Source organism: Myripristis murdjan, chromosome 15 (genome assembly GCF_902150065.1).
Source record: "Myripristis murdjan chromosome 15, fMyrMur1.1, whole genome shotgun sequence".
NCBI lineage: Eukaryota > Metazoa > Chordata > Actinopteri > Holocentriformes > Holocentridae > Myripristis > Myripristis murdjan.
The window spans coordinates 5,484,478-5,511,349 of NC_043994.1; the positions used below are offsets into that span (position 1 = coordinate 5,484,478).

The following is a 26,872-nucleotide window of genomic DNA, read 5'->3' on the forward strand; positions in this document are numbered from 1 at the left end:
GAGCAAATAGATTGAGGGAAGCTGTCAGAGTGAGTGAGAGCAAGGGGAGGACACGCAGAAAGAAATGGGAGGCTATAGGAAAGACAGAACGGTAGAAAGCTTGATCATCAACAAACTAGGAAAACAGCTTTGAAAAACTTTGTCTATTTCAGTTGCACTTCTCCTCTGACAGAGTTAACCAGCGACCTGAGTGGCTTCATTCCTTTCCAGACAAATGGAATTCTCCGCACATTCTGCATCTCAAATACATAATATCTATCTATCTATCTATCTATCTATCTATCTATCTATCTATCTATCTATCTATCTATCTATTGATCTATCCATCCATCCATCTATCTATATATATAACATGTATCAATGTAAATACTGCTTTTGATTTAGGCATTTGACTTCTAGTTGGTACGGCTCTTATCTCAGTCACAGGCTATGGTGTAGTCTATGATGGGCAGAAATCAAGACCTACAACCCTTATAAACACCGCATGAGGTCTTTCTGCCAGTGGACAGTCTCACAGAAATGTAAGTCATATCTTCACAATAGAGCAAGCAAGCTGGCTAATTAGACCTAGAGAAAGGAAAATGTGCATCCAACTGAAATGTCTAAATTGGTATATTTATCTCAATGCAAAGTAATATGGCTTTGTCATTTTTCAGTTTCAGCAACAAAAGCATATTAAGCCTCTATAAATAGCATGTAAACAGTCAACAAATACTCTTTAACACGCCATACCATAATGGTGAGCATATATACAGTGGCAAGAAAAAGTATGTGAACCTTTTGGAATTTCATGGTTTTCTGAATAAATTTGTCATAAAATGTGATCTGATCTTCATCTAAGTTGAGGGTACTGACAAACCTAATGTGTCTAAAATAATAGCACAAAAAAATTCAGATCTTTCATGTCTTTATGGAACACACTCATTCAACATTCAAAATGGCAGTGGAAAAGTAAGTGAACCCTTAGAATTAATAACTGGTTGACCCTCCCTTGGCAGCAATAACCTCAACCAGGCGCTTCCTGTAGCTGTGGATCAGACCTGCACATCGTTGAGGAGGAATTTTAGCCCATTCTTCCTGGCAGAACTGCTTTAACTCTGTCATATTCTTTGGATGTCTCATGTGTATGGCTCTCTTCAAGTCAATCCACAGCATCTCTGTTGGGTTGAGGTCTGGGCTCTGACTTGGCCACTCCAAAAGGCAGATTTTGTTTTTCTGAAGCCATTCTGTTGTGGACTTGCTCCGGTGTTTTGGGTCGTTGTCCTGTTGCATCACCCACCTTCTACACAGTTTCAGCTGACGTACAGACATTCTCACATTATCCTGAAGAATTGTCTGATATATTTGGGAATTCATCTTCCCCTCAATGATTGCAAGCTGGCCAGGCCCTGATGCAGCAAAGCAGGCCCAAATCATGTTTCCTCCACCATACTTTACAGTTGGGATGATGTTTTCATGATGATATGCCGACGCCGTGCTCTTTCTACGCCAGATGTAGTGCTGTGTGTTTTTTCCCAGTAGTTCAATCTTAGTTTCATCAGTTCCACAAAACATTTTGCCAATAACGCCGTGGAGTGTCAGTGTGCTCTGCTAATTTAAGGTGTGCAGCAATGTTCTTTTTAGTAAGCAATGGCTTCCTTCATGGTGCCCTGCCGTAGATACCGTGCTTGTTCAATGTTTTACGTATTATAGACTAATGAACAGAGATGTTAGCCAGTTCCAATGATGCCTTCAAATCTTTGGCTGTCATTAGGGGTTGTTTCTTTACCTCACTGATGAGTCTTTGTTGTGCTCTTGGTGTCATTTTGACTGGGCGCCCACTTCTTGGTAGAGTAGCAACAGTCCCAGAGTGTCTCCATTTGTAGATTGTTTGCCTAACTGTAGACTTGTGAATTTCTAAATTCTTTGAAATAACTTTGTAACCCTTGCCAGCTTTATGTAAATCAACAATTCTTGATCATAGATCATCTGAAAGCTTTTTTTTGGCAAGGCATGGCTCACATAAGCATGTTCTTGTACAGAGCAAACTCCAAAAGTGTGAGAGGTTTTTAACAGTCAAAGTAGCTGTGGTCCACACCTCCAAACTCATTATCTTAACGAGACTCCAGGTGTGCTAAAACCTGACTCCAATTAGCTTTTTTGAGGTCATTAACTCAAGGGTTCATATAGTTTTTCCACAAGCACTATGAGTTTTTTTGGTTGTTCTCAATAAAGAAAGATATATATATATAAAAAAAAGTTGTGTTATTATTTTAGACACATTATATTTGTCAATACCTTTGACTCAGATGGAGATCAGATCACATTTTATGACAAATTTATTCAGAAAACCATGAAATTCCAAAAGGTTCACATACTTTTTCTTGCCACTGTAAGAATATTAGTGATATTTCCAAACACTGAATTCACAGTTTTGGAGAGCACTGTTTGGTGTGTTCTTCAAAATTGAGAATTCAGAACATGTTTATAAATGTCAATAATATCCTTGTATGTGTGCTTGTATGTATTTATCCCAGTTATAGTGTGTTATACAGTACTGATAAATGTTTCAGTGAGGCATGTTACTGAGGTTTGTCTCCAGAGCAGAATGAAGAGTTTTTAAGGTGAAAGTGTGTTTTTGAAAGCCAGAAATCTCAGCACTTTGCAAAGTAATTACTGTCTTCTCAGTATTGATCAACAAGCCTATCAAACCCCTGGAGATATATTATGATATTTTGTGCTATGGGATAGCAAAAATCTTACTTAATGCACCTTTAAGCCCAGCATCAAGGGTAAGGCGATGTTTGTGGAGATACCTGAGATGCAAATATTGTCTTTCACTCATGTCCGGAGAACAACTTGATACAGCAATCCTGGAACTGAAGGAGAACTATTGGGTCCTGAGCACATGACAATGAAACACAGCTTTATGTAGGTTGGACCATATTCAAAGATGACAGTTCAGTTTTGCCCTGCTGAGGTATACTGTAACAAGATGGAAAGGGCATGTTCTGTATCTTTTACTGATAAGAGCTGTTGGGGGAAACAAAAGTAACAACACCAAATTAAGGGAAATTGCATTAGAAAATGTAATCTTTCATTCTTAAAACTATCCCACGGATCTGCTACTCCGAGAAACACTAAAATTGTGAATCAAATTTATCCGCCAACCCCCACCGAGTTTTGGATGTGTAATTGTGTGTATGCACACGTGTGTGAGTTTGTTTATGTAACTGCTACATAAAAAAAAAAGAAATAGACAAAATCTATATTCAGCAGTGCTCTATCATTAGCTTCCCACAGAATTTCTTACCCAAGAAAAGTAAAAAAAAAAAAAAATAGATTCAAATTTATGCAACAATCCCGCCAGAGTTTCATTCGAGAGTGCGTGTGTGTGTGTGACTGTGTTTGACTGTGTCTGTGTGTATTTGAGAACACTAGTGTATATGTGAGTGCCTGTGTGTGTGTGTGTGTGTGTGTGTGTGACTGTGTTTGACTGTGTCTGTGTGTATTTGAGAACACTAGTGTATATGTGAGTGCCTGTGTGTGTGACTGTGTGTGTGTGTGTGTGTGTGTGTGTGTGAGTGTATGTTCCTCCTCAGCAAGAAATTGGTCACCACCTGCTGTTTCTAGGCATGTCCTCCACCACAGGGGAGAGAGGAGGAGGGGAGAAACTACAACAGGTTCTTAGCTTGCCTGAGAGCCTCCTATCCTCCTTGGATATCTTATCAGGGTCTGTTTAAAGCCAGTGGCAAAAATAACAAAAAAAAAAAAAAAAAATTCAAAAACATGTGATTTTTAATGGCTGAAAATTACACTCTGAGAATGAAAACAGGCAAAATCCAGCTTCACATCTACACTGGGTTTGGCTGCACAAAGATCAGCCAAACCCAGATCTTTCTCAAAAGGCAGGATGGTCTAGCTATTAGACGCTATGTTGTGTAACAGAAAGGTCCCTGACATAGCTAATCTTTATGCATCAACAGCCCTGCATCCTATATAGAAGTGTCCTTCAGCAACACTGTATGTCACTCTCGATAAAAGCACCTGTGAAATGCCTGAAATGTACTGTTAATGCACCTGTGAACACTTCATGATCAGAGATCTGTTCAAAACCAGAAATGAGAAGATATTTTTATTGGTATAAATATGGAATAACAATCACTGTGAAAACCACAAAAAAAAAAAAAGTGTCGTCATTTTTCCTGAGCCTTCCTTTGAACCGCACCTACATGAGATGCAATCACACTGAAATAGTACAGAGGAATTGTGTGACTATTTCCGGCCTTTGAAATGTAATAGGCTACTTTCCTTTACAAGTAAAATGATGTAAAATGTTTGAATCAGTGGAATAGGTGTTACTTTGTTGCATTGTTCACTGGGTTTGGTTTGGTTTCACACGGCGAAGGATTCAAACAAACCAAAACATATCAACAAAAGCCATGTGGGAGCTGTCAGCTGTCAAATGTCAGAGCTGTCCAAACAGATGCTTGGATTTCCACCAATGTTTTTTTTTTTTTTTTTGTAATGAACATTGGTCATGGTCAAGGAACCCTGTGGCCAAAAGGAGGGCGTGATAGTAGGCATAGCATATCACAAATCGGCTCATAACGTCTGAGTGGATTCACATGTCATCACTAAATGTTGACCAGGTATGTCATGGGCCAGAGGAGACCTGATGAAATGTCTGACTTGTGATATCATACGGTTCATGGTGTAAACTCAGGAGAAATTACTGCTGTAATGAAGAAACAAGCCTGAATTTTCCTCCACGCGACACAGCAAGGAGGAGAACATCGGTTTTCACGAGTTACATAACCGCCATGCTGTCGAAACTGTATAAATGATGCTCTGTTTTCCACTTTCCCTTGAACACAGCATGAGCGCAGTTTTAGTCTGCTTTTGTTTTTTTCCCCATAATTAGCAAAATCAAAAGACATTCTTTCAAGTAATGATCTTGTGAATTTTTGAATTTCTTTTCAGTGGATTTAGTGATGAACTGATGAAGCTGAACAGACGGGAAGAGACAGAATGTTTGAGCGTTTGAAATGTTTGATGTTTGGAGCGCACCCGCAGCCGAAATGCATCGCGTTCTGTCCACACGTCCTGGATGCGGCTCTGGGATACAACAAACTGATTTGCTGGCAATGGCAGAAGAAGGTGTACCGTGGCTAAGTAGTACTGTTTTTTTGGTGGTTCTAGTTCTGAAAATGTTCAGGGAATCAAATTGTCCATAGGCATTTTGGTGCCTTTGAGTGAATCTAAAAAAAAATAACATACGTTTTGCCTTGACCAAGAATTGAACAAAGGCAGACAGAGGTGGCTGAAGGCATTACTTGAGTGTCACACCAGGAAAAAACTGGGTGATGAAAACTCCCTCTCTGTCCATCCTTCTGTTCCTCAGATGGAGTGACCATGGTGTTAAGCAGTGTGGTGACCTAGCCCACTAAATCACCACCACTGACAGAGAGAGAGAGAGAGAGAGAGAGAGGGAGAGAGAGAGAGAGAGAGAGAGAGAGAGAGAGAGAGAGAGAGAGAGAGAGAGAGAGATGAAGTGCAGAAACCAAAGAAAGGCAAAAAAAAAAAACCCAAAACAAAACAAACAAACAAACAAAAAAACTGAACTGTGCCTGCTAGAGCACTAGCTGCTTAAAGAGACTCTATTTCTAACATGCGTTTGGTGCAGCAATATTATAGTTATGTGTTTTTAATTTTTTAATTTGTTTTTATTTTGGTTTTAATTTTTGTTCTCAATTCAGTTTAGTTTCCATTACTTTCCAGTGTTCCAGTGTCCGTCTCAATAAACATCAGCACCAACACCTTCTCATTAGGGTGACCACCTGCTAATAAGCCCAATGGGGGACAAGGGGTATGATACTGAGGGACAATGTGGGACACCGCCCGGCGTGGCGGCGCCCCCACTCGGCGGGCAGACTCACCGATACTGGTTTACTGATTTCTAGCAGATACCACTTTACATGGTATATTAATGTTGCCCTGTTCCCCTAACATATGTAATTGCTGCTGTATGCTCATGAATAAGCCACCCTTGTTAATGAGCCCTTAGCTTTCAATGTGTTTTTTTTTTCTAAATAAAAGATATTCATAATATTTTAAACATTTCAATTAATTAACAGATGAACTTCCACTTAAGACTTATTTTTTATTTAAAGTGAATGAATTGCAATGGAAAATATAAATAAAATTAAATAGCTTATAACGGTTTTAATTTTGTTGGCTATTTTTCAATTTAATTTTAGTCTTAGTCTTGTGTCAAATGCCCTTATTAGATTTAGTCATATTTAGTCAACTTGAATTCTTTTTTGTTTAGTCACATTTTAGTCAATGAAAAGTCTTGGCATTTTAGTCTAGTTTTAGTCAAAGAAAATCCAAAGTATTTTAGTCTAGTTTTAGTCGACTAAATTACAAAGTATTTTAGTCTAGTTTTAGTCAATAGTCTTTTTTTAGTCTTTGACCTGCATTGTGTTGGCTTTTTTTTTTTTATTTAACAATATGTTAAATTATTATTATTATTTTAAAAATGTAAATTGCTTATCAAACAGACCTAACAATTCAGCTACTAATGAATGAGCAGTCGTATGCATGTGATAACATTGATTGAAAAATAAGCCGAAGTGATACCTCTTCTCTGAATAGACAAGCTAAGCCAGTGTGCTGCTGTTAGCCAGTGAAAATAGAGCGGAGTGGCAACTCTTTGCTTTGTTACACAATCTATGTCAGTGCGCTGCTGTTTTAACTTTGTTCTCGCCTTACGCTTCGGACAGCGCCGGTGGGTGTGTGCTTCTCAGTCACACACACACACACACACACACACACACACACACACACACACACGCCCCAGCATGAGCAGACAGTAGCGCAGGAGGAGAAAAACTAACGAGCATCGCCCAATCCCCCGGGAGCTTTTTGTTAGAGTTCATTATGCGGGACACGGTCTCAATTTGCGGGACGCGTGAAATGGGCTTCAAACGCTGTACGTGCACGCGCTACGCGGGACAGGTGGTCACCCTACTTCTTATGCTTGTGTTGATTTGACCAAACTGACAGACTAAAGGTAGAAAAGACTAAAACTACATTTTCTGTATATTTTTATTTCATTTGATTTTACTTAGTTTTGTCAGGACACAATTATCATTTCAATTACTTGTGGTAGAAAAAATGACAACAAAATGTTCTGATGTGTTAACCCACCATCAATTCCCAGCATGATACATAAATATCATCCAAACATGAACATAAACAGCATCCCAATGTAAACATGAATCGCTCATGTTTTGTTCTGGGGATGCAAACTGCTAGTATCCTGGCAAACGCCAAATTCTTTCTGTCAAATTTAGCCACGCTAAACCACTAGCTGCTAACGCTACCAATTTCCTTCTTCCAGTTCTTTATTTACTAGCCCATTATGTCCAGAGGGCCTGGCTATGGGAGCTGCTTCAACCCAAAACGCACAAAGCTTGCCTTAATTGGATTGATTCTCGGTCGGTTCACGTCCACACCACAAACAAACCGCTTCAGAGTTTGTTTGTAACCATACCAAGAGAGACCACCTCCTCAGCGGGGTTTTGATCCGGTCGTTTTCATACGCACCTGAGCGTAATTTCTGTTTTCACACCTGCCCAAACAAACTGCGCCGAGGGGGTGAGCGCCCCGGGGTTTGTTTCAGCCGGACTAAACAAGGCAGGTGTTAAAGCAGATCTAAGATCAAAGTGATAAACGCAGAGGGGGAAAATTGCTCGCTGAAAAGGAATGCATAGAATTGTGAACAACTAGTCAGACTGCTGCAGTTTGTAATGCCAGAGGTATGATTTGCTGTTCATGCACCTTCACACAGGGATAAATTTGCCAGAAACAACATATTATACCAAAGTGAAATATGCCACAACTTCAAATGCCTTTAAATAAATTAAAACGCCTAATGCCCCTGCCTGAACCCCTTTCTTTGCCCTGCTAGGACCGGTAGTTTGGAGAAAGAGAGAAGCCACCAGAGACGAGGAGAGACAAAGAGAGGGAGAGAGAAAATGATAAACAGAGGAGGATAAAGAGAAAGAGAGAAAGAGATATGGTGGCGGAGAGTCGGTGAGTTTACTCAGCTGAGACTGCAGGTGCTTCTCATCTAGCCAGTGAAATAATGTGTGTCCTGCACACTTTTCTAATCGCTCGGATAATAAAACAACTAAAAAAAAAGCCTTTTTTGTTAAAGTGCAAACAGAACATGAAGAGGAATGGGTTTGTTTTTGCCTGGTTAGTGTTGACAGAGGTGTGAGTTATTGAGTTAATAACACTGCTGTGTGTATGTGTGTGTGTGTGTTATTTCTGCGTGAGACCCATCCAGAGTCGGCGCCTGCCTTTCATTCGTGAGACACACGGGGAGCAGCACAGGTGACTGCAGAGCCAAAGTAAACCAAGTAAAAGCACATGTAATTGTCCGTGTTAAATGCAAATGACTGTGTGTACCCACGTCTGTGATCTTTTTTTGTGTGTGTGTGTTTGCAAGTCGGTGTGTGTATGTGAAACTTCAGATATATATTTACAGAACAATAGGGTGCCTTTTCTCCCCTCTCCTCCCTGGCTGATGAGATTGTAGGCTTTCTGTGCCTGATAAACCCCACTGTGGTGTGTGTGTGTGTGTGTGTGTGTGTATGCATTGTGGTGTGTGTTTTTCTGTGGCTACAACTACCAAACACACAGCCCATTACTCCCAGGTGTCATAAATATTCTTTATCTGTTTCTTTCCTTTCATTACCCCCCTCCATCCATCCCTCTCCACCCACCACCCCTCCTTCCTGAAGCATATTAAATCCCCGCAATTGGAGAATAAATACGCCACATTAAAACATAGGATATGAAATTGATTCATTCCTTGCTTTAAATAGCATTATGAAAACGGGAGACCGTCGTTAATCAGCGGCAAGGTGGGAACTGCTTTTCGCAGGCGGAGGCGTGCAGATGCTAGTTGCTGCGGGCTCATCAGCTTTACGAGGTAACGGCAGTACTTTATGGAGGCAGGAGAAACGTCGATTTATGCTGATGACTCTCCCTGTGTTTTGTAATGCAGCCGTGACAAGCTGTAACACTGCGGTCAGGCTGGGGAGTGGGCTACGTGGATGTTTCAGCATTTCACTGTAAAAACAAACAAACAAAAAAAAAGTATGATGGGTTGAAGAAGAGTAGTGGTATTTACTGTGATTAAAGGTTCAAATATATATATATATATATCTTCACCAAACCAGGTGGACAACAATTAAAACCTCACTTCTGGATTTTGGTACATAAGTGGCACAAGACAAGCAGAGGATGGTGTTTCAGGTATCTGTCAAAGACATCCCACAATCATCAACACATGCTGCTTTCTTGTTTTTTTTTTTTTTTTTTTTTTTTTTAATGTTTAAGCCAGGAAAGTAAAATTTAAAATTGGAGCCGATCCAGCCCTGGCAAGTAGCTGAGAAAAAGGTTTCATTAACATTAAGGTTTCATTTCCTTTATCATTAATCACTAACGTACATCTGACACTTAAAGTGCTTCAATTCAGAAAAAAAAATAAAAAATAAAAAATAAAAAATAGCAGCAAGCAGCAGTGCCAGGGCTCGAGCCAACAAAGACCGTTAGAAGTTGAAAGCTTCAGCAGCTTCATTAAAAATGATTTTCAGAGTCTGTTACAGGTACCGATGTGGCCTGCCAGGTTTGTAGTGACTGGACAAACAACTTCTGATTTATAGTCCGATTTGTGTTACGCCGATTTATGTGTATAGCGCCCACTAGTGGTTGATTTGAATGAAACTTTCAGAGTAGATTTTAGGTACTTATGTGGACATATCCTGTGAGTTTTGTAATGATTGGAAAGACTGTTTCTGATTTATGGTCTTATTTGTATTATACCATGCCACTTCTGTTGAACTTATAGCGCCCCCTAGTGGCCGATTTCAATGAAACTTTCCAGGTATGTTTCAGGTACTTACGTGGACATATCCTACAGGTTTTGTGACGATTGCCACAACGGTTGTAGATTTTTGTACATTTATGTGCAAACCCACACCCCGTTTGAAGGTTGGTCAATATATTTAAAATGAAATAAGATTTCAACAAGCCTTATGCAACTTTTGATAAGTTTGGTCCAATGATGATCTACAGCGAATTTTGAATTAACAGAACGGAACAACGACCAGGAGTAGATGTCAAAAATGTGCTTTTCAAAAAATTCAAAATGGCTGTGATGTTTCCTCATGGCAAATTGATGATAGTGTTTCCTCAGCTCCTGTTTTATTGTCTTTTTTTCCCTTTGGAGGGGGTGTTTGGGGACGGGGGTGAGGTATTTTAAATTTGTGTTTTATTGTTTTACTGTGTGAAGCACTTTGTGTTACATGTATTTGTATGAAAGGTGCTATATAAATAAAGTCTGGTTGATTGATTGATTGATATGGCAGACCTTATGGGTTCTTCAGGCACATCTGTAGAGTGAGGATTCATACATGGCTGTAGCAAATGTGTGTAAATCGGACCTACAGTGTTGGAGTTCTGAATTTTTAAAGTTCAAAATCTTGACCTTTAATTAAAACACCCCATCAGGCCAATTGGGGTCAAATTTCTTGGGTGCACTCATGGACTGTTTGGATTGAATACAGTTTTATTTTATTTTGATCTTGGACTGAAATACAATGATATACTGCAGGTTTTGGCTTTGAAACACAGTATTATATTATCTTTGAAAAACATACAAAAAACAACTAGTTCCATCCTGAAATCAGTGCACTCTGAACTATGAAAAACCCATGTATTTTCTCTAAATGGAAAGATTTTGGCTCCTGATCTGCAGATTAAATAAACTGTCAAAACTGCCATTATCTTAAGTGGCCGCCAACCGCTTGAAAGGTGTAGCTCAGTGGTCAAAAATACAAGACTGTGGCTTTAGCAGCAGCTCACTTGTGTGAATGTGTGTAACATGATTCTGAAAAATAACCCAAAAACATGTGACTATGGCAAAAATGGTTAACCACTTAAAATTAGATGATGTGAAAATATCATAAGGTTGCTGTTTTTCTCACAGTAAGGTTGATGCCAGTTTGAGTCTTCAACCCCTGGAAACAATTTACAGTGGCGCTGGTGATTCTGTGCAGACAAGCACATTTCCATCAAACTGTCACACATGTAGGGCCCATATAATTACACAGCATTAACCCGGCTCAGATACATCTCCATGTTTTCTTTTCATTTCCATCTTTCCTTCTTCCTTTCTTTCTTTCTTTCTTTCTTTCTTTCTTTCTTTATTTCAGTGACACAGATAAATTTCTGCACCATGTTTTGGCTCCATAATTGCAACTGAAGACTTTGGAAAACAGAAAAAAAACGTCTTTGAATAAAAACCACCAGGAGAGCATTTTAAGTTCATCGCTGATGTCTTCTGGGGAACCCACAGACACACACACACACACACACACACACATATATGCAAAGAGCTGTGATGAATCCTCAAACCCCTTTGTCCCAGTGGAAGGAGGTAAAAGACTCTGTGCTTTGAGCGCAGAAACTGTGGACTGCAGCTTCTGACAAACCCCAAGAGGAGAGCATTGTAAAATAACCTCAGTTCCACCTTGCGTGCACAAATTTTCCCAGATAGCAATACGATGTGGTTAGGAGATAGGAACTGATATTGTCTGAGCTTGCAAGTGCAAATGTGTGCAAATACATGCATGCATGCGTTTATTTGATGTATCCAAAACACTCAATACACACTCATGCTCATCAAATTCCACCATGTTCCTTTCCATGCAGTTGTGTCTTAATCATTTTATTGAATCACCTTCCCTTCCCTCCTTCACACACCAAATCTCTGTGCAGGACTGGTAAAAACAGATGGCATATTCCTTACTCGCTGTCTAAACATGGCATGAAATGGGGTGATGATGGCTCTATTTGTTTAGCCCATACACTGTTGCTCGGCATAAGCGGGGTGACATAACATAGCAGGGTAGCAGGAAAACACTCCCTTTCCCTCATTCATTACACAATTATGCGAAGCAGCGCACGTGGCTACGAACCAGATGTTGTGTAATTAACCTCAGTGTGAAGATAGTGTTCTGCCCCATTGTCTCTCACCTTCAGGAACGAAATGGAAACCAGGCTGGGCTGGAGATAAGGGGAGGGGTACTCTCGAGGTTCGGTTTTTCTTCACTCGCATGAACCAAACTGAAACTAAGGCAAGTCCAACCTGGTCACAACGGAACTAAAACTAATTAAGCATCATGTGAAGATAGCCCTACAAACCATTGTCTCTAACCTTCAGCTCAGACTGCGGAAGGAGATGAAACCTAACGCAGGGAGGGGAGATAAGTGAAGGTATACTCTGTGGTGGCAGTCAACATGATTACTTTTTTCATATTCTAAAACACGCTATTAGGTGATTATCTCGGCTCTGTAATTTCTGTGTGTTTTTGAACTTGAAAAGGGAAGGCAGAAAACCCATTTTGAAAGTATTGGTAAAAGAATGGCAAACTAAGGCTATTTGAAAAGGCATCATTTCTGGGCAGGTACACCATTTTAGGTCTTAACAGAATTATCCAGACTTGATGTCAAAATCCACGGGCAGTGTGTGCAGTTTTTCTTCTTAAGGCCAAATGAAAAGATTTCTGCTGCTCCTAGAATGCAGCAAGCTCTTTGGGCCCCAAAACATGTCTGCTTTGAAAGTGCTGAAGGTTATAAAATGCTGAAATACAGTATTGAGGAATGTTGAAATGCATCAGCATCTTTGGATTCAGAAAAATGTCCACCTAATGCCTATTTAAAACATGGAACATGGGCCCCCAAAGGCTCAGTGCTGGGACTGGATATTAACCAACAGGGCTTTCCACGCTGAATTGTTTGCATCTGCTTTGATAAATGAGAGCTATTGTTCTCTTGGCTTTTCCTCTGACTGCTTGACCTCATGTACACAGCAAATCTCCACTAACATCTGTCACTGGGCTCCGCTGCGGCATTGGGGGGTTTGACAGAGATGGCTGCGGGGTCAGGGTTCATTTCCCAAAATGCCTTGCTCCTATCAGAATTATTAATGTGTTCAACTGATCGGGGTCAAAGCAAGTTGAGTCGGTTCAGTTTTGTAAATCTGCTGTCCTCTATCTTCAACAGATGAGCAGTAATGGAGCATATGTAATGTGATTAAAATGATCTTGCTAAAAAAAAAAAAAAAAAAAAAAAAAAAAAATCTAGAAAAAGTAATCTAAAAAAGTTCCCTGAAAAACAAAGTTAGAAAAATCAAAGTTATCAGTTTTCACAGGAAAGGTTATTACTTAGTAATTTACTGGGAATGACAAGAAAAACATTGCATCACGGCAGAGCAACTTTAACAAGATGCAGCCACCCCATTTATTGAAATGCAAGATATATTCCTTTGTTGATATTACTCTTTGTCTTGCTGTCTCGTGTCTATCCTGCTCCTCCATAATTTGCAAAACAAAGCCTTCCCGGTCTTGTACGTGATGCGTTGACAGGCCACAATTTTATACATCTTAAACTTTATTTATCCGGGGAAGGTTTGCTGCGCCCATAGGGTCTTTTGATAATGCTGGTGGTGATGTCGTACTTTGTATTCAGACAATTACACAAACTCACACCCAGCACCTTCTACTGTTTACCATTAACCAGCTCCACTGGGGCATTTAACTGTCTGGCTCGATGGTGCCTAAACCGCAGTTTTTCATGAATTTCGGCAGGCAATCAGAACACGACTGTGCTGACTGCAATAACTTAATCAAACTTTTCTTTCAAGGAACAGTTCCCTCCACTTTCTACACCAGCAGCAGCTCTTTCCAGAAACAATGACACGGATACCTGGTATAATCCACAGCCCTCAGGGGAGAATAGTTTTGTTGGGAACTGGGTTATTTCATGCCCAAGAACACAGAAACCTCTATCTGTCTGCTTCTAATTCACACTCGTTGAGAGGTAAGTGGGAAACATCTTTTTTTTTTTTTTCTCCAATATTTTTCGCGAACTGTTCCTTTAAACTCTGCTGGCTGAAACGGTAACAGAAGCCCAGTGGATGTGACACGCTGCTCTACCAGTCTGCTACGAGTTTCAAATCCTGCCCTGTATCCACATATTTACACAGCGGGGGCAAGGCAGTCGAAGCAGAAGGTGGGTGCAGTGTGTGTGTGAGTGTCAGTCAAAACAGTGGGAAATCTCAGCGCCCGACCTGTCAACTGGTGCCACTGTTTTAGCATGCAGGGATATGCAGATGAACGCCGTGCCCTTAATGACTGTGTCGTGTGTATATTTCTGCGTGTGTGCGCTCCTTTGTGCGTTACCATGTCTTTTCTAATCTGCCTGCCAGTGTGTGTTTCTCTCTCTGTGTGTGTGTGTGTGTGTGTGTGTGCGTGTGCTTTTCGCTGACCTGTAGCAGCTCCTCCTGCTCCCCGCCCACCTCCAGCGCCACGGCAACTGAGGCGAAGGGGCGACTGGCCATCTGCTGTCGCTCTCTCATCAGCTGCTACAGAGTGGGAGAGACAGAGAGGAATTTTCATTTTAACCTTTTCGCATCCAGGGGAAAGCTGACTGACTTGCACTTTTCACATTCACACACGTTCACACCTGGAAGAGAGAAAGGGAAGAAGAACAGGGAAAGAGAGGGTCAGGGAGTGGGACGGAGTACAGAGAAAGAGAGAGAGGAAGGGAACAAGAGAGAAAGGGATGGGGCAAGACAAAACGGGAGCCAGACCGTGTGATGGTAGGGGAAGGGTGAGCAGAGAGCGAAAGGGGGTGGGAGGTGGAGATAAAAGTGGGGCGGCTGATACACACACAGGAGCGCGAAGGCGAGAGGGGAATGGCAGGTGGTGGGGGACGGAGGGAGAGGAGGGAAGGCGAAGAGGAGGGCAGCAAAACTTCATTAATGAGGAAATGGCAGACGAACAAAGGCAGACACGCGGCCTTGATCAGCATGAGGTCTAAATACACACCAATCAGAGCACACACACACACACAGACACACACAAAAACATAGCTATGCATAAATCAAAAATCCATGCCACACACACACACAGACTGACATACACATAGACACTCTTTTGACCCGTGTATATAACTATTGATCCGGGTGTAAAGCACATTCAAAAAGTGGAAAGTGACTTCATGTTCACACACACACATACACACACACACACTTCCACAGACCATAGCAATATGAGGAGCTGTGGCGCATATGTATCCCCAAATTAGTACGAGGATGCAAGAGGAAAAAAACAAAAGAACTCCAACAAAACACACACACACACACACAAAACAAACAAACAAAAACATGCTCGGCACCCCCCATCAAAAGCTCTTTCCACTCCACTACAGTCATGTTAATGGGGTTTTGTTTCTACATTTAGCTCGGGGGTGGCCACCTGTTTCACGCAAAAACAAACTCATTTCTGGGCGATAATGCGCCAAGCTCTAATCATCAGTATGTTGCTTGTTGTTTGGGTAGGAAATCTGCCTGGTAGACACACACACACACACACACACACACACACACACACACAAACACACCTCGCAAGATCCAAGCCCAGGAAGGGAAAGGCAAAGAATCTGGGCTGCGGATTGTAACACTTACGCAAGACAAAACTTTTGTTTGTTTACATTTCGCTCCTCTTTCACTCCTCTTAGATGAATAAGACGAAACTTTATTGATTTCTGTGGGAAAATTAGGTCATTGTCGCAAAAGCAGGCTACTGCAAAACAAATCTCCATCTCAACAAGTTATTTAGTCTCGCCTTGAGTCTTAATCCTAAATTTTTCCACCAAAAAAAAATTGCTGTGCCAGAAAAAAATCTGGCAGTGAAGTGGAATGAAATAGTTTTTTAGTTTCAAAGTTTCAATTTTTCCTGGAAAGTAGTATAAATTTGATCAAACACGGCAGAATAAAGATGAACCCACTGGTAGAAAAGTAGGGTGGCCATTTCCACGACACCAAAAAGGACCAACTTTCATCAGCTATTTTCAATTTATTTTTAGTCTTAGTCTAGTGTCAAATGCCCTTTTTACTTTTAGTCATATTTAGTCAACTTGAATTCTTTTTTGTTTAGTCGCATTTTAGTTGACGAAAGTTAGTCGAAGAAAATCCAAAGTATTTAAGTCTAGTTTTAGTCAATAGTTTTAGTCAATATTCTTTTTTAGTCTTTGACCTGCATCATGTTGGCTTTTTTTTTTTTTTTTTTTTTAAATTTAACAATATTTTAAATTATTATTTTAAAAATGTAAATTACTTATCAAACAGACCTAACAATTCAGCTACCAATGAATGAGCAGTAGTATGCCTGTTATAATATAGATTGAAAAATAAGCTGAAGTGATACCTCTTCTCTGAATAGACAAGCTAAGCCAGTGTGCTGCTGTTAGCCAGTGACTTCAGACTTCAGACAGCGCCACACACACGCACTCCGGCATGAACACACAGCAGCGCAGGAGGAGAAAAACTAACGTGCATCCACTTTCTGGATTGTAATTTAAAAGTCTATGACGAAAAATATGACTGATATCGATGTACAGTCCGGGCCAGCGTTGCGTTCAAGTGCAACTCCAAAAAGGAGGACAAATAAGCGCCCGGACGCCGGACAAGGCATTTAAATTCCGGACTGTCCGGCCTAAATCCGGACGTATGGCCACCCTATAGAAAAGTGACACACGATTCAAGGAAATTGAAAAACAAAAGAAAAAAAAAAACAACATTTCACACTGAATATGAGATTAAATTCTTATTATGATACCACCGGTCACAATTTAAACATGAGAATGGAATGTGAGCAGAACAAAAAAGTTGGTTCAGGCTACAACTAAGGGTGTTGAAAAAGAAGGAAAGAAAGAAAGAGAGAGAGAGAGAGAAAGAAAAAGAAAGAAAGAACTCCCAAACCACTCGTCAATGTCAATGGCGAGAGCGCCCTGTTACCTCCACGTAAAACCAACAGCCCCGTGTCTCCTCTTATCGCTGTGAATAGGCTGCACTTTGACATTAACTGGCTGTCAGCCGCTGTGCTGGCGCCGCCGGCTCCTCTCCTGCCGGTGTCAGCCTGTGTAAGCATGAATGAATACTACACCTGTAGCTACATCGGTGCAGTCAGGCGCTCCGGCTCCGGCTCCGGCTCCCCCGCTCCGCCGGTGCCGCGCTGCGCCGCCTAATATGATGTCTTCTCTTGTTAGCTGTCACTGCTATGCTAACTTAGCCCAGCTGACAGTGTGTGTTCGGTAGCATACCTGCTAGCCTCCTGCTGGTGTCAAGTTCGATTTGTTAGGGCCTGGCTATGTGGGGCAGGGAGTGTGTGTGTGTGTGTGTGTGCGCCTTACATGAGATGATACATCCCCTTTAAACACTTTGAGGCCTTTACAGATGCATAATTTCGCTGTGATGTTAGTGTATAAGGAGGTAGATAGCTCAGAGCAGGGAAGAGCGCACTATTTGTAACTGTAAAAATCAAAAGCGCTCTGCCTTGTTGCTTTATATCACCAGGGAGACAGAGCTTTACATCCTTCCTGTTCTGTCTTCCCTAAAGCCGCAGCTGCAGTGTGTGAAACACTGGGCATACTGGTCAAGGTGAGCTGGGTCAGGTGTGTGTGTGTTTGTGTGTGTGTGTGTGTGTGTGTGTGTCTAGCTGATAAATCAGTCTAGACAGTGGGATTATGTTTGAACATAAAAAGTGGGAGTGACGCTCGGCAGACAGTGTTGAGTTGCAGGGTGCAGTGCATGTGTGTGTGCTGTCTCCATGCAGATGTGATCATGCACGTATATGCAGTGCATTTTACCCAAGTAGCTGGCGCTTTGCATGTGTTCGTGTATGCCCATGCGTGCGTGTTGCGTGTTTTACGCCCCTTTTGACAAGTCCTTGAGTGGGCAACAAGGACAAGGTAGTGGCCATCTTCTCTGCCTGCCTGTCGGGCTGTAAATCAGCCATAAAACGCCTAATTAACTCTGCTGTGCTGTAAACAAGCAGCGCCACGCTAGACACCACTGCCGGGTGACTGGAGGAGAGAGAGATGGAGAGAAAGAGAAAGAGAGAGAGGGAAGGAGGGAGAAGTTATAAGACTTATATTGTGGCTGCAAGACAGTCAACTAGATGCCTGAAATGCTCTTTTAATGACAGGAAGACGGCGAGTAAATATTTTGTATATTTTGGATATAAATATTTTGTATCATTTTCCGTGTTTTTTTTCTGCACAGCGCATGTGCTTGTGTTTAAATCTAGTGTATGTGGTCTAGAGGAGAGGCATGGTGTCCAAACATTCATCCGTCGACCAGCCATGCAGCCAGACGTATAAACAGCCAAAAGAAAATGAGAACAGTGCAACGCTGAAGCCAATCACATGGCGTATTATGCCTCACAGTCAGAAGCTCACACCAAAGTAGCACCTGCGAGCTCAAATTGCCAGTCCTGTTACGCGGATTGGGTATATCTGTGTAATGTGCTGTTTGCTGATTCTGATGTAGTCCTCTGGAAATGACTGGTTTCACAACACACAGAGTGGCTTACTCCTGCTTTGGCTCCAATTAAACTCCACGTTGGACGGCTCCGAGCATAATGTCAGCGCATCTGCATGCCTTTGTGAGTGTGTGAAAGTGTGTATATTTGTGTGGGTGGGGGTGAGAGGCCGGAGGTCAACTCTCCGATGGACAGCTTGTATTCAGGCAGTAGCCTACTTTGTAGCACACAATCCCTCTTGCACAACAGCACTTACAAAACAAACCCCTGCAGGTGCCAATTTGAACACATCTATGAGTCTACTCTTCTTTCTTGGAAAAATACATGTTTGGGTTTGTTTTCAGCACAAAATTATGCTAAATACAACATACATTGTATTAGAGTTAGGCTGCGGTATTGGCATTTACATGACATGGATCACAAGGCGATTTTTATCATATTGCATTGCAATACTCTGCAGAACTGAACATGTACAAATAGAACCTAAAATACAATTTACTGCAGAGCACTTGGGTATACCAATAAAATATACAACCTGTTATATGATAATTCAGGTGATAAACTCAAAACAATGTAATTCAAAGTTGCCATGGCAGTTTATTAAAACAGAACTACCGCACTGCCCTCACCAAACTGTAGATGCCATAATATCAAATGACAATGACTTGCATAAACGATATGCAGTGATACAAGGGGCCAGAGAATCGATACAGTACTGGCAAAAAAATATATTGTGATACTTAATTGTATCAATGCTCTGCACAGCTTTATTGAGGAGTGGGGAAAAAAATGAAGTTGATTAAGTTAGATGTGAAAGAGGGAAAGAGAGAGGCACATGGACAGATACAAATACAGAAACATAAAAAAAACTGAAAAAAAAAACAATGTTCACATACCCTACAGTGCTGGCTGTACGCCACTGAGCAGAACATTTGTCATCCAACATTACTGCCCCAATATATACAACTGTAATGCAACATCAGCGTCCATGTTCTAGCCCATCTGTAGCCTAAGTAGATGGCTTAATCAATGCCACAGACGGCTGCCGGCTTAGGCCTGATGAATGTTTTAATCAGTGGTGGGAGAGAAACCACCAACAAAGTCTGGACAGGGTCTAATGACTTTAGCTGGCGTTCCCTGCAGCCAAAGATAGAAAGACTTTGGCCAGGCTGGACTGCAGGCTCCATCTTAGTGTCACTGACCCGAACCACATAGTCTCTCAGATGCTTAAAAATGCCTGTTACAACGTTATGATGAGGTTTATACCATTGTAAAAGTGATAGCAAAACAATAGCAAAAGATCAGGTTTGTGGTGCTAAACAGGCTTCTACTGTACTTTTAGATAGATAGATAGATAGATAGATTTTTATTGTCATTGCACAATCATATACGTATAATAATGCAATGAAATTAGGGCTCAGTCCTTTCGGTGCAGGGGAGAATAGAAAGCATCGTGCATCTTGCTAGTTGAATAGCCAAGTCCAGTAATAGATGGCTGCAGCCATGTCTCTGATATCAGAAAAAATGCAACAGTCACGGAAACACTTGTTGGATATGCAAGCACAGTTCGTCATCCCGTGTTCGCCATGGACCTGGCGCTGGAAAATGCTGGGAGGCGGCGGCCCAAAGGGCTGTCCTTTCAGCCGTGTCAACGCGCCGGCCCTGCAGCCTCGGCGTCCTCCGGAATGTCCTGGCAGCGATGAAAGTCCGGTGAAATTGGCATCCCGCAGCGCAATCCCAAGCTCAAAAGGTCCTGATAACTGTTGTTTCCTTTGCTTGTTTACGTTTCCTCCTGGACTTGTCACTGGGAAGAACTATCCACGGAGACCCCGGTGTTCTAACTCCGTCCTCCGGAGTGTCCTGGTAGCGATGAAAGTCCGGTGAAAAAGGTACCTCGCAGCACAATCCCAAGCTCAAAAACGTGCTGACGACTGTACGCGTACATTGCCCAACATAAGGTGGTGTTTTAAGCTAAAAACACAACCGTTCACACATACAAAAACATATAATACGACACCGAGAGTGGAGAGCTGTTTAATAAAAGGTGATGAATTCCTCAATCCTCATGTCCCCACTGGCCACAGCTGGACCCGAGGCTACTGGGTTAGTGGGCCAAAGTCCCGATGGGCCTACAGGCATCAGTGGTTGTGTTATAGTTCAGTCTTGGAGTGGTGTCAGCTGTATGCCTAAAATGTAAATGTAATAAGGAACTGGAAGAGATGAAAAGGGTGACTGTGACAGTACATTTTCTGGTTCAGAACCGAAAGCAAAGTCAAAACCTCATTTTAATGTAAAATTCAGTCAAGCATTATATGAGTCCACAAAATCAGTCTTCCTTTCAGTGTCAGTCGAGCGGGACCGGGCTACACATCGATTAGACATAACAAATTACAGTCTTGGTTCTTACACTCCTTGGATCTTAACTTTTTGGAGAGGAATGTTCACGGTCACAAAACTTGGCCATAAGAATAATTCATCATCTTTTGAATTGAGTTGTACTGCGTTTTGAGACAGGCTTATTTAGGCTGACACTAATAAAAAAAAGAGATGTACGTCTGTTGAGATGGCATGATTTAACTCAAGGGTTCTTACATTCAGCTAAGGGACCAGGTTTATGTGTTAACTGAGGGGAGGATAAAGACAATGTTCCTGCTATCACTCCTTTTCTACCAACAGGCAACAGGCTGGGGAAAATTCAGGTCGTGATCGGGATATACTAATGTTCCATCTATGTTCTGGTACATGTAAACACCATATCCTGTTTATAGTAACTGGAATAAGCTCGTGAATATGCCAGCTGGAATATTCTGATATTAACTGGTATACTGGGGCATGTAAACACATTAGTCTGCCTACTGTTGGGTTTTGGAACCACAGGTTGAACAGTAACACCATGCTTTACACACAGTTTCTTTATGCCTACTTATTATACATTAATTTACTTAGTTTAACATCACAGCTGAGAGACACAGAATAGTAGATACTTTTGGGGAGATAAAGAGAATTCTTTCTTTCCATAATGAAAGACATTTTAGGATTCATGGCACAACGCACCAAATGTGTGAAGTCATGATATTTAGAAGGGCATACTTTTTCGCAAAAAATAAAATAGCATTAGTGGATAACAAAAGAGGATAGACACATGAGTGACAGTCACACTTATGACAGCCTGACGATCTCACCACTGATATGCTGATGACATGGTGTTAATGGCATGATGTGATAATACCACACATGAAGAAGGCTTTCAAACACTTTCATTTATTTAAGGGACTGACTGACAAACCTCAGAAAAAAAAGTGTAATTATTCTCTCTGCTAAAACTTGAGCAGGGTATCTTAGACTACCACAAGGATAACAATACGTTATGGACCATCTAACAGAGTGAGACTCGCTGCGGCCGCTGGGTTATAATAAAATTTTGTTGTTCTTGCTAAGTTTAATTTAAGTAGTTAATTTAAACAATATATGTGTATTACTGAATATAAATAGGTATAAATCGTATTTCAAGTACAATAAAAGAGCGTACAGAATACCACCATAGAAAAAGCTAAGCATAAGGCTCATATCTGGAATATTAAGATGCATGTAAACATGCTGACTGCTCTCTAAGAGAAAATAAGAATTTCCCTTTGAGCATCAATCACATAATTATCATTAAATAAATTCCTTTATCAGTTCTTCAGTTGTGGGTTGGAGATCAATTCAGCAAGTATACCATGTATGTTATGTTTTTCTTCCATGTAAACTGACATTTCTGATTTAAAGGTGAAATAAAACTCTTAGGTTCAACACCATCATTGTTGTTTTGTGTGCCCAAACAGCTTTGTTCATTCACAGTTTCATTATACTGTCAGATACATGTGCAGAGTTCGAGTGAGACCTCTCATCAGGGTTGCTAATTCTCAAAAGCAATCACTAACACAGAAATACACACACATTCACACACAAAGACCAATAACACACATATTCAAGACCACACGCAGAATTATTGAAAATCCTATCATATCCATCTACAGACACACACACACACACACACACACGATTGCTATTGATAAGTATTTAATTATTCCCTCATTATGTGCCTATTGAAGCCCAGCGCCGTAAGTTGAGACAGATAGGATTTGCAGCGTTGCTTCTTGGCATAAAATATTACGTTAGTCACTGAAGGAAGAATGAACCCAAGCAGCCTCAATGTCCACAGAGGCATCTCTGGTCTGATTGCCGATACAATAAAGCTGGTTTACAAAGGCTCACACACACACACAAGGACACTCACAAACATACACACGCTTGCAGTCATTGGTACGCATCGCAAAACACAGGAAGAATGACAAACGTGTGCCCGTTGGACAGACACACACAAGCGTGCATGTGCGCACAAAGGCACATTTAAGCACAGAAAGACACAAACACAGACAAATACACACACACTCACACAAACACACACACACACACACACATGCTGCCTCCCGAATTTGTATGCCAGGGGCCACAATCGAGAGGCGATAACAAATCTCATTTCCGGCATGTTTGCCAAGTTTCCAGACGGCATTTGTCTCCTGGTCGGGTGTGGTGAGTGGGATCTGAGCAGAGTAAACAAGGGCACAGATATCCTTGTCTGATAGAATCCACCACTCCACACCAACATCCAACACACTGTCCCTGCATGGCACAACAGCAAGCACAACTAGCGGACAAAGCACTTTGAGAAACTTTCTCAATGGGAGCTGTAGGGCAAAGCATATTTGGGTGAGTTGTAGTAGTTGAGCGGCGAAAGTCGGTGATGAGTGATTGGAGAGGTGCTTGAGAGGTGCAGGGCTTATGAAAGCCGGGTTCGCAAGGTGGGGAGGAGGGAAGGCATTCTTGAGGACAGGAGTGTGTACATACAGTGATGCAGACAAAACAGACAGAGTTTATTGTTAAGGTGTATCTTAAACATTCCGCCTCATACTTGCAGCACTCTAAACTGGTGCATGCTGGAAGACCTAAGGCAATGAAAGCATAGGCATTTTCACACCCGGTTTGCTCGAGGTTAGGTACAAACCAGCCGTCAGGTTATTACATTCCTGCAGTTTTGTTTAGTTATGGACAGGTTTCACACACTAGGAAAATGATAATGTTGAAAATTTGGGTGCACAGCAAGACAGAAAAGAGAGTTCAGCAGTGACCACGGTTGGTGCACTATTGGATCGGTGTCTGAGACAAGCTTGAGGGCTGAACACTTTTTTGGCCTGTCGGTGGTGCTGTGGTGGGCCAATCGTTTTTTTGAAGTTGCATATTAATATGAAAAGGCATCACTCCCCAAAGGATCTGAAATATTGAGTGTGAAGCTCAGGGTTCTGTTGGCCTGTTGGAGGCGCTGTGGTGCGATGATTGGGTTTATATTGAGGCTGCATGACCCCAGTGTCAAAAACAATCATTCCCAGATTTTGCCCAGCGGAGACCGGCAAAGGCTCAGAATTTGCATGGGACAGACAGACAAAGCTGAATCCATAGTCCCCTCAGCGATCTTCAGTTGCGGGGGACAAAGTATGTCATCTAGTATGTCTTTTAAATACTATACTCCTGGAGTTTACATAAAAGGCCAGCAGAAAAAAAGTTTTCATTACAAACATCTTCCCCAACTTCATGTGGTTGATGATTTTACAATTAAAACCAGGTACCCACTTCATTCCGGTGCCTTCACATTCAGGTGGCTCAACTCAGGCATTTGTCTACCCTTTACTTGCAGCGGAGAGGATCTTATTAAGCTGAGTATAAAGTCAGGTTAGACCTGCACATAATAACTCAATTAATGGATGAATACATTAGGTGTGTTGAGAGTACAAAGTTAATGACAAATGAAATTCCAAAAATAACTTCGTGAACGCGGCCGAGGAAATTCTTAATCTTATCAGCACTTTCTTTATTATCAACTAATTTCACGCCGCAACCACATCTGAACCAAATTCAGGAGACAAACGTGCCAGAGTTTGATTCAATCAAACTAAATATGTCAGGTGTGAAAGTGACCTTAGAGATATACTGCGCGTCTGCAAAGCAGCCATGATAAGAGTTTCACAGCAGATGGAGGCGGGACGGCGCAACAAGAGCCAGTGACTGTCATAAGATATCAGATCGCGGCGGCAAATCTTCAACACATCCGCTCTTCCTGGCGTGGCGGCAGAATAAATCCCCATTGATTTGGAGTGCTAATTAGAAAGGGCCAGAGAGACAAAGAGCGAGAGAAAAGGCTTATAGATTGTGCGCCTTGTAACCGCTGCTCTGAACAAGCCAGACGCACACACTCTGTATTATGACCAATAAGTCCCATTCAAAGCTAACTGCCTGGCAATTACTGCTAACACTTCTGCTTGAGGACAGAGACAGAGACACAGACAGCAGTCCAGGGAGAAAGAGACAACACAGACAGACAGGAATAGAGTGATACTCCAGCGGAAATGGGCAAAATTGTTCAACCCATAAAAAAAGAAGCATGGTTGGTACACATGCACAGCTTGATGGAACCACTGCTAATGAAAATGAAAATGAAAATGAAATGGTCAGTAAACTTTATATTTAACTATATGTCTGATTGTCATACACAGCAAAATGGAAGTATTCTTGTTTCTCTTCATATTCATATTTCATTCATTATTACTAAGCTGGCCATTATATGATGATGGGAACGGTGTGTAATATGTACCTTAGTATGACTGTACAGTACTCCTTGGCGATAGATGTAGGTGTATTTATTCAGTTCTATCATGGCCAATTCAACAATGAAAACAGTGAAAAGGTGTACCATGGCCGACCAGTACTGTTTTTTCTGAAAATGTTCAGGGCATCAAACTGTGCACTTTCTCCAACTCTAGTGCTTTTACATAAATCTGAGCGATTAACATACGTTTTGCCTTGACCAAGAACTGAACAAAGGCAGACAGAGGCGGCTGAAGGCATTACTTGAGTGTCACACCAGGAAAAAACTGGGTGATGAAAACTCCCTCTCTGTCCATCCTTCTATTCCTCAGATGTAGTGACCATGGTGTTAAGCAGTGTGGTGACCTAGCCCACTAAATCACCACCACTGACAGAGAGAGAGAGAGAGAGAGAGAGAGAGAAAGAGAAGGGAAGAAAAGTGGGCCGTTTTCAGGGGTCATCCATTATATCCTATCACATTAGCCCTCATCACTGGCCTGCTCAGACAGCCATCATCCATTACCATTCACCACAAGCCAATGCACACGCACACACGCACACACACACACACACACACACGCGCATGCACATACACACAGAGAAAGTGAGCGTCAGAGACGGAGAAAGAAAGGCAGAGAGAGAGAGAGAGATGGAGTGAACTAGGCCGTGTGTTTGTGTGTGTGTGTGTGTCTGTTTCCCCATCACATTCCATCACATGATAAAAGTCCAGCAGCTGGAATTAATCTACCTGGGACTCCTAAATCACAAGTTAAGCACAAGCAACATGGTGGCTCTCTGGTGTGTGTGTGTGTGTGTGTGTGTGTGTGTGTGTGTGTGTGTGTGTGCGTGCCACTGGTGCGTAAATGGTTCTTATTATCACCTCCACAACGTGATTTACAAGATTTAAACAAGCGTACATCCCTCTGACCACACACAGTCACCCTCACAAACACTTCTGACCTGAAGTACTGCCAGACACTGATCACAGACTCTTTTCAAACACACTGACCCCGCTCTCATTTTCATTTTCTCTCACTATTTATTCTCGTTTTGTCTCTCTTTTACAGCACAGCCTAGAACACACACACACACACGACAGTCCTTTGGTTTCCTTGGGAACAGTGTTTATCCCGTCCATTTAGTCCATTTAGCCATGTGTCCCATTAGCATCAACCTCCCATCTGTCTACTCTGCCCCTAGAGGGGCTCTGTGTGTGAATTCGTGTGTGTGTCTGTGACTGAGTGCATGTGTGTGAATTACTGTGTAACTGTGCGTAAGCGTGAGACCAACAGTGCCTGTGTATGTGTGTATGTTTATGTTGCATTACCTTCTAATCAGGTCCACCCCACCCCTTCCCAAACTAATCAAATAGCAGATTAACGCCCATCAATTTCCACCTGCGCCAGCGACGCCGCACGTAATCATCATCTCTGACCTCGCTGGCTGACTGGCTGGCAGGCTGGCACCCTTCCTATCGACCAATTAAACGTCGCAGCTGACGGGCCGGCTGATTGCCACTTCCTGCCCTGTGTCCAATTAGATTGTGTCGAAGAAATGACCCGGGCCGGGATAGGTCGGCTGAGGTTGTAGACCCTGAGGTCGTGGGGATAGTGGCGGTGATTGGGTTTTGGTAAGCCGACAACGGCGGAGGCAACCCTTTTGATAATGGGATCATTATATCCTCATACTGTAGTAATGTGAGGAGATGTTTAATCATCCTGGGCCTAATTCACTGTCACATCTCATTT

General features: G+C 41.9%; 1 protein-coding gene across 1 annotated transcript in view; it reads right to left on the bottom strand.

The window, feature by feature from the left end:
- The window catches only part of atrnl1a (attractin-like 1a), a 311,529-nt gene that overhangs the window by 42,264 nt on the left and 242,393 nt on the right, over window positions 1-26,872 (bottom strand). Inside the window, 1 exon segment of the mRNA XM_030071000.1 lies at window positions 14,387-14,482. Within this exon segment, the coding sequence (XP_029926860.1) occupies window positions 14,387-14,482 (96 nt within the window).